Genomic DNA, 12,316 nt, shown 5'->3' with positions numbered 1-12,316 from the left:
ATACTCCTCTACACGGTTCCATTGGCCGGCGACGCCAGCTCCGCTATCTTGTTATTCAGCTTCTGATTCGTCCAGTCCTTTGTGATGTCGTCCAAGTGAGTGTCAAAGTCCACCAATAGCGTGTGATCTCCGGTATCCAGCATCTGACTGGCTATGGCTCGGGTCTCTTCCCACTGTCTCAGCATTATCCTGGGGGGTCACATGAGCACAAGTTAAACACACCCCACAGCATCATCAGTAACAAATAATAGGACAGAATTGGACATTTCCCTTGTAAATTACCCACTTTAAACCTGGCATTCATATTTTGTCAGACAGAACAATTCTGGACTGTGTAGCTCTAAATACACACACGGGACATATCACCCTTCAAGGCAGTCTGCCAGACATAGCAGCCCAACGCCCGAGACTTCCCGTCCTATATATCTGGCAGAAGCGGTTGACTTTCTCCATTCTGCGGAAATGCATAATGGCATCCTAGAAGATTTTAACTACAGTGAAATAGACATTCTTGTTAACCTTTAGAAAATGTTAAACTTTGACCTACTTTGTATTCAGTAAACGAGTAAACAGGATTATCTAAAAGAGTAATATTGTTGTACTGTAACGAAAAATAATAATGTCAAGAAAGATATTATATATCATCTAAATTTATGTCCTCTTGTAGATGGGCTGTTTTTACTATTCGTCCTCCATTTCAACCAAGTTAGATCCATTGAAAACACCCGTACTTGGTTCTGGTGACTTTTTTGAGGTAGTGAAATATCCCATTAAGTGGTTTTAAGTGAGGTTAGCTCTTACGTGTGTTTGTCTTTGAGGGTCCATCGTGAATCTTTGCGCTCATACATCACTATAGGAGGAGCCCGATCGTCTGGAGACATTTTCCCACCGTCAATCTGAATGTGAAACACAGACATCACGATCAACACTACCACTATTAAAATAAATGTCTACAGGCAGGGTGTTCTCAGTCCTTTTCTGTGCTCAAATTTACAGACACTCACGACCCCCAAAATAATCATATTTTAACTGGGGACCCCCCCACCCTGACGAGCACTAAGAGTTGAGGCATTACATTTTGTATAACACGGTTCTATTGTGAAAATAGCAGCAACACAACGCCATGTGAAAATAGCAGCTCACAACGCCATGTAGATCGACCATTTTCACAATTTCTGCCTCTAATATTTGCCATTTTGCCCAATGTTTAAATTGTCATTTTAGAGGTATTAAAAAGTCCTTAAATTGTAAATGTAGAAATGTTTAGATACCCTCTATAGTCTATACACTTAAACGTTATGTTGGTTTGTTTACTGTTGAGTGAGAAAACAATGTTGCACATTAAGTTAAAAATCTGGGGACCCCCCAAAATAATTTGGGGACCCCCTGGGGGTCCCGAACCACAGGTTGAGAACCGCTGATCTAGAGAGTGCAAAATGAGAGGAATTAACCCTAATAAACAACAGGGCAAATACCGTAGTCACCTACTGTAAGTAGAGTGCAAAGAAAACTTCATAGAAACTAGGATACCAGGTAGGCATCAAACCTATTATCTGTCCAAACAACTAAAATACCGTTCTTAAAATGTACAGGTAAAGAGAGAGAAAGAAATACAAAAATAAAACAAATCACACCCGTGTCAAGTGAGCGGTGCTGCTGCTGATGATGATGAAGATGATGATAGACCCACATGACACATGTGGGCGGTCAAATATCAGTATTTTATACCTTGGAAAAACACATATAGATAGTACAAACCATGTATTGGAGCGGCTCGCACCGCTCGAAAACCTGGGAACAAGTAAGAGTAAATAGCAATTTTGTGCGGTGCTCACCATTAACAAAACAGCATTGCTGAACTGCTCAGCGATCTTGTCGGCTATCTTCAAGGCGCAGGGCGTGGGGCTTCACGGTCAAAAGGGAGGAAAGAGGAAGATTCTTAACGGATAATACAGAGTGATCACTGTGCACTGTGCAGTGGTGGAAAGAAACAAAGTACATTTACTAAGTGTCCACTACACCTCAGAGGCAAATATCATACTTGTACTCCACTTGAACACTTTAGTTACTAGTTACTTTGAAGATTTTGATTATTATTATTACAGAGCGTACATTACCCACTTCAGCCCTTTATACATTTCGGACATTTGAAAAAATATTTTTCTTTTGCTTGGATAATAAAGACATAAATGTAACTCCATAATAGACGATCTACAAGCTCACAATGCGTCGCGATGCCACACAACACAGTAAGTAGAGAGGATACAACGCAAAGACCCTTGGGCAGGGGTCAGAAAGAAGCGCATAATGGGTGGGCACTGAACCGGCAACCTCTTGGTTGGGAGTTTGGGGTAACATGAGGACGCTCTCGCTGGCCATTAGTGCTGCAATCCATCACATTTTTGTGTGTGAACAAACATTATTTTACTGCTGCAGTGGTTGTGTTTTGTCTAAACTGCTGTTCTATTGAGACATTTACAGTAGATCTTGTGGTTAGGTAGGACACCTACTGGTTGACAAGTGGTACTGCGTGAATGTCAACAATTTATCCTCTGTCCAAACAGGCTCAGCAGTAGAAATGTTGTCTGAAAACTAAACAAGCCCTGAAAACTAAACTACAAACAGCCCAAAATAAACTAATTAGGGTCCTGCTTAGACTTCCCTATCAGACTCACCTCACCGCTACTCACCAGTTAAGAGTGGGGTGGCTCAGAGTAGTTGACAGAGTACAGCAACTTGCAATGGGCCTGGTGTACAAGATACACTACACCACTATGATACCCAAGTACCTGTCAAAATACTTTATAAACATTAAGGATGTCCATAATTACAACACCAGAGGCAGCGCCACAGATCACTTTCAACCCAGAGTCAAAACCAACAAAGGGTCAAACTCTTTTTTCTGCTATACCACCAAAATGTGGAAAGCCTTACCGAAGGCCACAAAGGAGTGTGGATCACTAGCATCCTTTAAAATTGCCCTGAAAAACCACTTACAGGCAGCAGCCGTTCGCAACTGGTAAAAAAGAATCTAGCCCAACCCTACCCTCCCCTGCCCCTTCTTTGTATATACTGTTTGTTTTGACTTACTGTCTTCTATTTTGTTTTTCTTTACATATTTACTGCATAGTACTGTGTTCTATTTGTCTGTCATTCAATGTTATATGAGATACTTCAATGGTTTCCAGTGGAAATAAGCTTAGTCTTTTCATGGATCTCCTTTTAGTAGACCTTGTACCAGTGAACTGTACCGTCATGAAACTGTACCTTTTCCTATGCAAACTTCTAATAAAGTCTTCAATCAATCAATCAATGCTTGAATGGGGGGCCTGGGTGAGAGATTTCGTCGACTAAAACTATGGCGAAAAATGTTCGTCGACTACCTTTTTTCACTGACCAACCAAAATTAAAATGAAATAAAAAACTAGGCTATGATGACTGCAGTAGATTAGAGTTTATCATGATTGATTATTTGTGACGTTATAGAGTAGATCATGTATTCATTGATTATGAAGGGGCTGGGGGGGGCGGGTCGGTTGTCTGGCCCTGTTACAGATTTTGTCCAAAAATCATGCAGATCGGTACACAGTATCTCTATAGCCATTAAACAAAACGGGTATTTCTTACATTGATCCTACATATTATCATGCAAGCACCAGTTAAAGTTACTTTCCATCCCTCATATACTGTGTGCACAGTGCACATCCCATAACCCACACACTGCACATCATTTCGGAGCTCATATCTTTGAACGGGTAAGGGCTAGTGATTATTGATTGATCCGAATTCCACCACAATGACTAAGACTAAATATATTGATAATTTCGTCAACAAATAAAAACTAGACTAAAATGTTAGGGAGGGACAAGTGGAGAAGAGCTCCAGTAGAACTAAAAGACATTCTAGTCATTTTATGTTTCGGTGCACTCAGGTGTAGCAGATCTACAAGATCACAACAACAAAATTCCCTGTCAAAATCAACACTGGTGGCAATACTGACCTGCTGTCTGCTATACTGGCGTTGGCTTGGTAGTAGCCAACTATCCTCTGCTGGGTCTGTGAACACCACACGTCCACCTGAGACAACACAGACAATACATGATGCCTAGGGATGGGAGTGGGACAATATGAAAATGTCATGTCACGATTATTGTGACCAAAATAATAGCCACTGACGATATTATCACGATAATCAAAATATCCCCAACATCCATTATTCTGGGCGGAACGTTTGTCAGCAGAGCTTGTGAGCTTGTATCTGCAATTCTTTGCTAAATAAATTGGTAGAAAGTGAAGAAGAAAAGTGGTACCAACCGGATATGCAGCTTGGCAAATAAAAGGAGAATTGATCCCAGTGCATGACGGAGGACAATTTCACGATAAATTTAAATCTCCACAATACGATTATTGTGAGTGTTTTTTATCATGATAAACGATAATAGCGATTATCGTCCCATCCCTAATGATTTCTAGATTAACCCTCTAAGGCCCACGGTTGTAATATTACAACGTTTGTATTTTATCCAAAAAAAGGTTTAAATCATTTTATTTTAGCTCCCCCTACCACCTAAACATCACCATTGGATTCTATTGTTTAGTATTACAATGCCATTGGCCACAATATTTGCATATAAATACCCCCCACAGGGGCTGACATTCACACCCGCCACACCCGCTGACATTCCAGAGTTTTGACGAACAACATCTCACTTTTTCATGGAAGCTATTCCTCACAAAAACATAAGTAAAATGCCTGTACTATTTTTTTTGGTGATCATTAGAATGTCTAGAACATGTACATATGTTATTATTGTGAAAAATATCCCCCATATGTAAATTAGAGCATAATTTATGATTTTTGATTTATAGCTATAAAACCTTACAAAAACATTTTTTTGAAAAAAAACATTACATTTTCCTCTTGTGCCAATCCCGAACTAGTTCGGCTTTATTATCGTATCGCAGAGTGCCGATCCCGAACAAGTTCGGCTTTAAAAAAAAAAAAAAAAAAAAAAAAATCTTTTTTTTTTGAAAAAAAAAATTTTGAATTTTTTTTTTTTTTTTTTGGACCCCATCAAATCTGGTGAACATGATTTCAATCGCGATTTTGCATGTTCCACCCCCATACAACCCCATCTAACATACAGGGCAGCCATGTTTGTTTACATAACATGTAAAACATAATGGCGATTATCTCAAGAATGCCTGAACGGATTTCCAATCGGATTTTTTTGTTTGAAAGCTGTGAACAAACTGCACAAATCCACTCCAATGCAATCCAGGATTGCATTGGATTTTTTAGAGCTCATTCTTCTCTGTTTTTTTCCCATGCATGAGGTGTGCAAGGTTTAATCATGGCTAAGTTGACGAAAATAAGGCTTCTAAAATGCTTGGTAGCCAATAGCTAACTTCAAGCTAACTTCATCCTCTTCCTGTACATGCACAAAGGAAAGTGTTCAGGCAAGTCATGGCTGCAGGGCTTCCGCATATACCAGCATATCTCTATGGGATTTTCTATGGCCACTGGGCGCCCTCTAGTGGTGAAAGGGGTGGCACTAAATGAGTTAACACTTATGTTGCAATGATTTTTTCTCTTCAATGTCTCGCGTTGCCATGGTTACCATAGACTTCCATGTAATTGTGCAATTGTGTAAAAAGTGCACGCCCATGCCTAGATGATGCACCACGTGTGTAGATGCTGTTCACAGCTTTCAAACAAAAAAATCCGCTTGGAAATCCGTTCAGGCATTCATGATTTATCAGCCATTATGTTTTCTTCAGATGTAAACAAACATGGCTGCCATGTTTGAAAGAATGAGTTGGTATGGGGGTTAAACATGCAATTTCGCGATCGCGATCATGCCTAATACATTTCTGGAGGCCCAAAAAAATGTTTTTTTTGTTTTTCAAAAACGGCCCAAACTCGGGAAACTCGGGGTTGGCACAGCGGTAGTACCAATACAAACTCGGGAAACTCAGGGTTGGCACCATATGTGTTAATAGGACTCCTACAACACCATCTGATTTTTTTCAATTTTTTATTTCAAGTATTTCTATATTCGGGCCTTAGAGGGTTAAATGGAGAGGTAGAGAGAGAGAGGATGAGAAGGAGTCACATAGAATATTACAATTATTTGTTACTTGCAATAACCACTTAAAGGGATAGTTCACCCCCAGGCGTTGACAATAAGGCTTGGCCACCTGCCCCTGGCAGGTAAATAAAACTTTCGGGCAGGTGAAGTTTGCTTTCAGGTTGCCCGACCAGGTTAGTGCTCGTTTGAGAGGGGACACAACTGTCTATCAACACAACACAAGATATGTCTAAACACCTGAACGTGGCCAGAGCGCTCTGTCTTCTGGTCTGTAAGAGCACTGTTTACCTATAATGTGCCCTTTTCAGTTCACTTTGGCTATTGTAAGTCTAGCAAGTGTGAACACATAATCATATTCATACTGTAGTTAAGTAGCAGGCATTGACACTAAAGGTCCGTACACACTGAGGGCGAATTGGCGAATAGCGAATTAGCGTATAATTCGCCTTTTGTTTAAAACCTCATAAAGTCAATGGAAGCATCCACACCAACCGCGAATTTCGAAAAAGCGAAAAGGCGTCTGATTTTTATTCGCCCTTGTGTCGAATTTAGCGAACGTTCAAAGGCGAATTCCTCTCTCTCTGTGTATCAAAGTAAGCTCACTCTACCCTATTTCAAGAGAGAGAGAGAGAGAGAGAGAGAGAGAGAATGGTGGAGGGACCTTCACGTTGCATTGAGGCCGAGGGGAACAGTGTTTTTCTCCTTTTCCGTGTCTCTCTCTGTGTGGCAGCGTGGCTGATTGGAAAAAGTACTCCAATGCATTACTGGTAAAAGCATGGTTTATGTATGTTTTAGGCTAATTTATAACTGCAAAAAGACGAATGTTTTAAAATAAATCGCTGGGTATTAAATACAAAAGGATCCGAAGTGTAGTGGAGTAGAAGGAAAGTACTGGAAATTGGACTCATCTACAAGTACAGGCTACTCAAGTAAATGTACTTTTAGTTACTTTCCACCAGCTGCTGCGGGGACCTGCCAGTATGCAGGGACACGGGCGGAGGAGGAACGGTGAACGCTCTGCTCCCCTTCCCCTCTCTCTCTGGCCAAATGCACCGCGTGCAGAGAGAGGCGATATAATACGAAGAGCGCACTGTCTCGCAAACAGGGAGCCCGTGTAGGCCTACTATTTGTTTCCCTGGACCCTGCCTCCGTTCTACTCTCTCCTCTCTTCTCTTCTCCTTTTTCCTGCGCCAGAGAAAGATAATCACCCCCTCGTTTTAGGCGGAGGGGGAACGGTGAACGAGTGTTGTCTCTTCTGTGATGTGATGGGTTGTGTGCGCCGGTGAAGACTTCTATTCTTCTTTTTCTTTTTCTTATTTAATAGGCTAACAACCACGGCCAGGTCATCATCACTTGAGGATGTAGTTTCCATTGTTTTATTTGTTTCCCCGTCCGTTCGATCTCCTCTCCTCTCTCTCCTTTCTTCTCCTTTCTCCTGTGGCTACAGCCAGGCAGATATCACCCCCTCGTATTTAGGCGAATTAAGCGAATAGTATACGCATATTCGCGTCGCTTTTTGGTGTGTATGGAAAAAGGCGAATCGCGAATTCTTCGCCTTTTTGGTTCGCTTATTCACGTCGCTTTCGCTAATTCGCCGGTCTGGACAGAGCTTAAGGCTTGCCCACCTGCCCCCAGCAGGTAAATAAAACTTTAGGGCAGGTGGAGTTTACTTTTAGGTTGCCCGACAGGGAAAGTGCTTGTTTGTGCGGGGACGCAACCGTCTATAAACACAACACCAGATATAACGTGCTGTTTTCTCTGTTGCTACACTTAAAAATATGAAATAGCTGTGAACCCATAGTCATATTCAATCATAGCTATGTAGGAATTTGGATTAATAATCAGGTATGACATTTCTTATGGCGCAGCCCCAGGAAGTAAAACAAAATAAGTGTTAAATTGAATGTTAATTCTTTTTATAATGGACTTTTCGGGCAAGTGGGCATGACCTTTGGGCAAAAGAATGTATATTCATGGATTTCTTCGTTGCATTCTTTGTCGCCAATAATGAGGAGACTCTTTTTGTTGACCACCACTGCTGGTCATCAAAATTTACACAATGACCCATGCTACTGGTGGCCTACTACACCGCCAGTGCATGCCTTACCATGTTGTCATCAAGTTGCTCTATCAGTGTATCTTTCTTTGATGATTATGCTCTTTATGTGTATGCACTAAACAACATTTGGTTGTATGTTTCATACAGTGACAAATAAACAACTTATGCCTGTGGCGATCCTCAAGGCCTTGCCCCCCCCCCCCCCCCCCAACACACACACACACGCACACGCACACGCACACACACACACACACACACCATTTTAGCCTATCGCAAGCAGAATCGTCAATCTGATACCTGTGTGAGGGCCAGCTGTGTGATGGGAGCCAGTGACAGGTGAGAATGAAGAAGCGGGACACAGTCTGTGACAAGGACGGCGCCACCTTGTGAGCTGGAGGACAACAGCAGTCCGTTGATGCTGCACCGTGGGAACAGCGAGGCGTGAAGGTACATCTTTACGTAGGCGCGACAGGACAGCTCCACCTCACCCATGGCTGGGAGACACAAGCAATACACACAGCTCTGTGTACACACACACACACACACACACACACACACACACACACACACACACACACACACACACACACACACACACACACACACACACACACACACACACACACACACACACACACACACACACACACACACACACACACACACACACACGCACGCACACACACTTTTTATTCCTCAACATTTTGAAGATGATGAAGATATTTGAGAACCACTGGCCTTCACTTCTCTTGTAACCCATTTAGAACGGGTACACATTATTGTGTATCATTATTTTATGCTTTAACTATTTTCTTTTTACATTTTTTAGATATTTTTTATCCCACGATTTTGCAACCCATTTTCACCCAGTGCCAATTGCCTATGTAATCCTGGGCTCTGCTCTCCCTGGGGAGACAACGGACTGATCTCATGCTTCCTTCAATGCATGAGTAGTCCAAGTTGTTTCTTTTCACCTGACAGGGGGGATTTCCCCCTGTCAGTTCCATCCCCCTGATGAACGTAGCGCGTGGAAGGAACACGTTTATTCCAACCAGTTCATTTCCCCTCCATCAGGCGCCCCGGCTGGCCAGGGGGAGGCATTATTGAGACCAGGATTACTGCATGTTTTTGTGAGGGTATCAACCCTAGGAGACACGGGGAGAACATGCAAACTCCACACAGAAAGGCCCTATCGCCGACCCCACCTAGGATGTGGGCGCTGATGATGCGGAGGGAGAAACACACCCCCAGCACCCACAGCGTCCCCCGGCGGGAATCGAACCCAGGACCTTCTAGCTGTGAGGCGAAGCGCTAACCACTGCGCCACCGTGGGTTCAATGAGGCACTGTGAGCTTGTAGATCAGCTATTTTTGGCTAAAGTTTTCAGAATATGAATACTAGAGTTCAAATGGTTAATATAAAAAAGAAGAAAAAGGTTCCTATCACTCAAAGATTTGGAGGACCCCTTGTAGTAACTATGAGGACCCCCTGTTGAAGACCCTTGATTAAACCACAAGAAAGTGCAATGGCTTGTTTGCACTGGGATCCATTTGTACTCAGTCTCAATCATGAAAAAAATCTACTGATATGTTTGCTTCAGTATGGCAGCCTTTTTCTCTATACAGTGCATGTTAGTAGACAGTGTCTTCTCAAACTTTTTCATGTCAAGGACCCCCAAATGGACACTTATTAGCCTGCGGACCCCATTTGAAAAGATATGCCAAGGACCCCCATAAGAGAAGATTTCTTTACGGCTCTAGCAGTGATTTCCAACAATTTTAATTTCAAGGACCCCCCCCCCCCCCCCCAGTTTGACATGCATTAGGCTACAGAGTACACACCCCCATTTAATGGCATTTCTATCTCTGAGACCCCAATCTATATTGTAAAATCAATGTTAATTCTCTGAGTTACATACCCATAGGGGTATTTGGTTCCTAACTATAATTTAGCTGGAATATGGAGACCCCCTGGAACTCCCTCAAGGACCTCTGGGGGTCCCCAGACCCCACTTTGAGAACCAATGTGTAGTATGTATGTATGTGCATTCCATCCAATGAATGGATGGATGGATGGATGGATGGGATGGCATTCATCCATCCTCATCCATCCATCCATCCATCCATCCATAGTAGCTCCATCCATCTAGCTCGGTTTTGAAACTCACTCTCCGATATATTAGCTCAGAGAGTGTTTCAAACGGAGTAACAAACATAGATACATAAATCCATATTATTACAACATCAATGATAAACTGAATTCAAGCAAAAGCAGAAAGCTAGCACCGTTAGCATGCTGGCTAACCAAGCAGGATACTATTGTTTGCATATTCTTCTTACCTCTCAAAGAAGAATAGTTGTTTTGGTTTATATGTTTACAATGCAGCCTCCAGAAATGACTAGTCGCTCTGCGATGTTACATCAAATATTATGATAATTATTAATGATAACGAAACACTGGATGATGAGGAATATCTAACGGTTAGCTCTACGCTGTCAACTACAAGCTACTTCCCTTTCCACGCCCACCACAGCACTTGTGTTGTTTGATTGGTCACCGTGTCCTCGTTTTAACATTTGATTGGACTTGGAGGGTTATGGTGTGTGCAGTCATTTCTTCAGCCACTTGTGTCGAGTTTAGTAATAGTGCTCCTCCTGGTGGACTGAGTGTGAACCGCGTTTTTAGTTCAATTCAATTTCAATTTATTGGCATGAGAAAACATAAGTTTACATTGCCACTGCCACAGCAGGACATATCTGGGAATGCCCATATTTGGTAATGCCCATATATGGGCATGTTTTGACACAACATTGTTGACTATCATGCAGGGGTCTCCACTCTCCATATATGGGATATACATCACTGGCCAGGTGGCGCGACAGTAGTCCAGTAAAAATAAAGCTGAGGTTCATTCATTGGCCCCAGAAAACGCCCACAAAACTGATGAAAAGTGATGACTCATCACTTTTCATCACTAAACCATCATTTTCTGGGGCCATTTTTAGCCCAAGGAATGTTTTTTGTGCAAAACAAATGCTTGCAATGGATTCAGCATCATGACAAACCCCTAGTTAGACCCCTCACATCCTACTTAAAGCAGATTTTTTTCTGGGTATTTTCCTCCTGTATAGAAAGTCGATGGGAGCCCAACTTAATTTGGCCACTGTGGGTATTTGCAGTGAGCAGATTATGGTAGATTTTTTATCCTGGCTAGTAGACCTAATTTCCTGTCAGAATCAGTTGAGAAACTAAATAACACAATTTTTTCCAACCTGAGTGGACTTTTTTCCTAGAATTACTAGACTACAGGGCGAGGTTGCATGTCGCCCTGAAGCGTCTTACTAGTATACTCCAGAAATGTACAGTAAGTTGTGTCGTGTTATGTGTATATTTGTCATTTATGTGTCTATGAACTGAGTACAAAGGACGGGACCCCAATGTAAACAAGCCATTGCGCTTTCTTGGGTTTTAATCCTAGGCCTATTAGTAGTTGTATTGATAGTTGACCTTGTACCTGTCCTGTCCTGAACTGAACTTTACTGTCCTGTCCTATGCTTTGCTTCACTGCTTTTCCTACGCAAACTTCCAATAAAGTATTCAATTGATCAATCAATGTAAGGTTTACAGGCAGCTTCACTGTCAAATATCATAGGTTTACAGTGTAAAACTGTGATATAATGTGACAATGAAGCTGATTCTGATTATGATGTTGCAATGGACTGCATGAACTCATTGAACTGAGTGATCACGTGGCTGTCAGCCAATTAATGTACAGAAGAGGAGCCTTCGTGGCTGTCAGCCAATAAGCTCATAGAAGAGGAGGGTCTTCGTAGCCGTCAGCCAATGAACGTTTAGCAAAGGAGGCGTCTTTTGAACTCAACGACCCTTTGCCGGTTACAGTAAAATCTCATTAATCAAAAGAAGCCCACTTGACTTCAGCCTAGTTTATAGTTTTATGAACAGACAATTACATCCTTATTTCATTACATATGAATACATACACACACACACACACACACACACACACACACACACACACACACACACACACACACACACACACACACACACACAAGGACAAAGTTTAATTAACATGGAAATATGAACTATATCACTGTTCTAGTAGGGGCAGGTGGAGTGGAGGAGATTATGATCTTTGATTGAG

The 12,316-nt window shown here is 42.1% G+C and overlaps 1 protein-coding gene across 1 annotated transcript; it reads right to left on the bottom strand.

Moving 5' to 3' along the window:
- Nucleotide 1: 1 nt before the first annotated feature.
- emc9 (ER membrane protein complex subunit 9) lies at nt 2-10,661 on the bottom strand. The gene is made up of 6 exons (XM_080752265.1): nt 10,491-10,661; nt 8,449-8,673; nt 4,001-4,077; nt 1,836-1,905; nt 802-896; nt 2-189 (listed from the first exon to the last, which is right to left on the bottom strand). The coding sequence occupies exons 2-6, from the start codon at nt 8,641-8,643 to the stop codon at nt 9-11; spliced, it is 618 nt and encodes a 205-aa protein (XP_080608391.1). The 5' UTR covers nt 8,644-8,673; nt 10,491-10,661; the 3' UTR covers nt 2-8.
- Between the last annotated feature and the right edge of the window lie 1,655 nt (nt 10,662-12,316).

The sequence above is a fragment of the Nannobrachium achirus genome (genome assembly GCF_963921795.1).
Source record: "Nannobrachium achirus genome assembly, chromosome: 21".
Classification (NCBI taxonomy): domain Eukaryota; kingdom Metazoa; phylum Chordata; class Actinopteri; order Myctophiformes; family Myctophidae; genus Nannobrachium; species Nannobrachium achirus.
This window is presented reverse-complemented; position numbering and strand designations above follow the sequence as displayed.

Bases quoted from the DNA above. Each gene is read 5' to 3' on its own strand.
- emc9 (XM_080752265.1), bottom strand. From the start codon at position 8,643: ATGGGTGAGGTGGAGCTGTCCTGTCGCGCCTACGTAAAGATGTACCTT. The intron at 4,078-8,448 runs GTATCAGATTGA...GTGTTGTCTCAG, and splicing joins CACAGCTGGCCCTCACACAG to GTGGACGTGTGGTGTTCACA. The intron at 1,906-4,000 runs GTCAGTATTGCC...TTGACCGTGAAG, and splicing joins GCCAGTATAGCAGACAGCAG to CCCCACGCCCTGCGCCTTGA.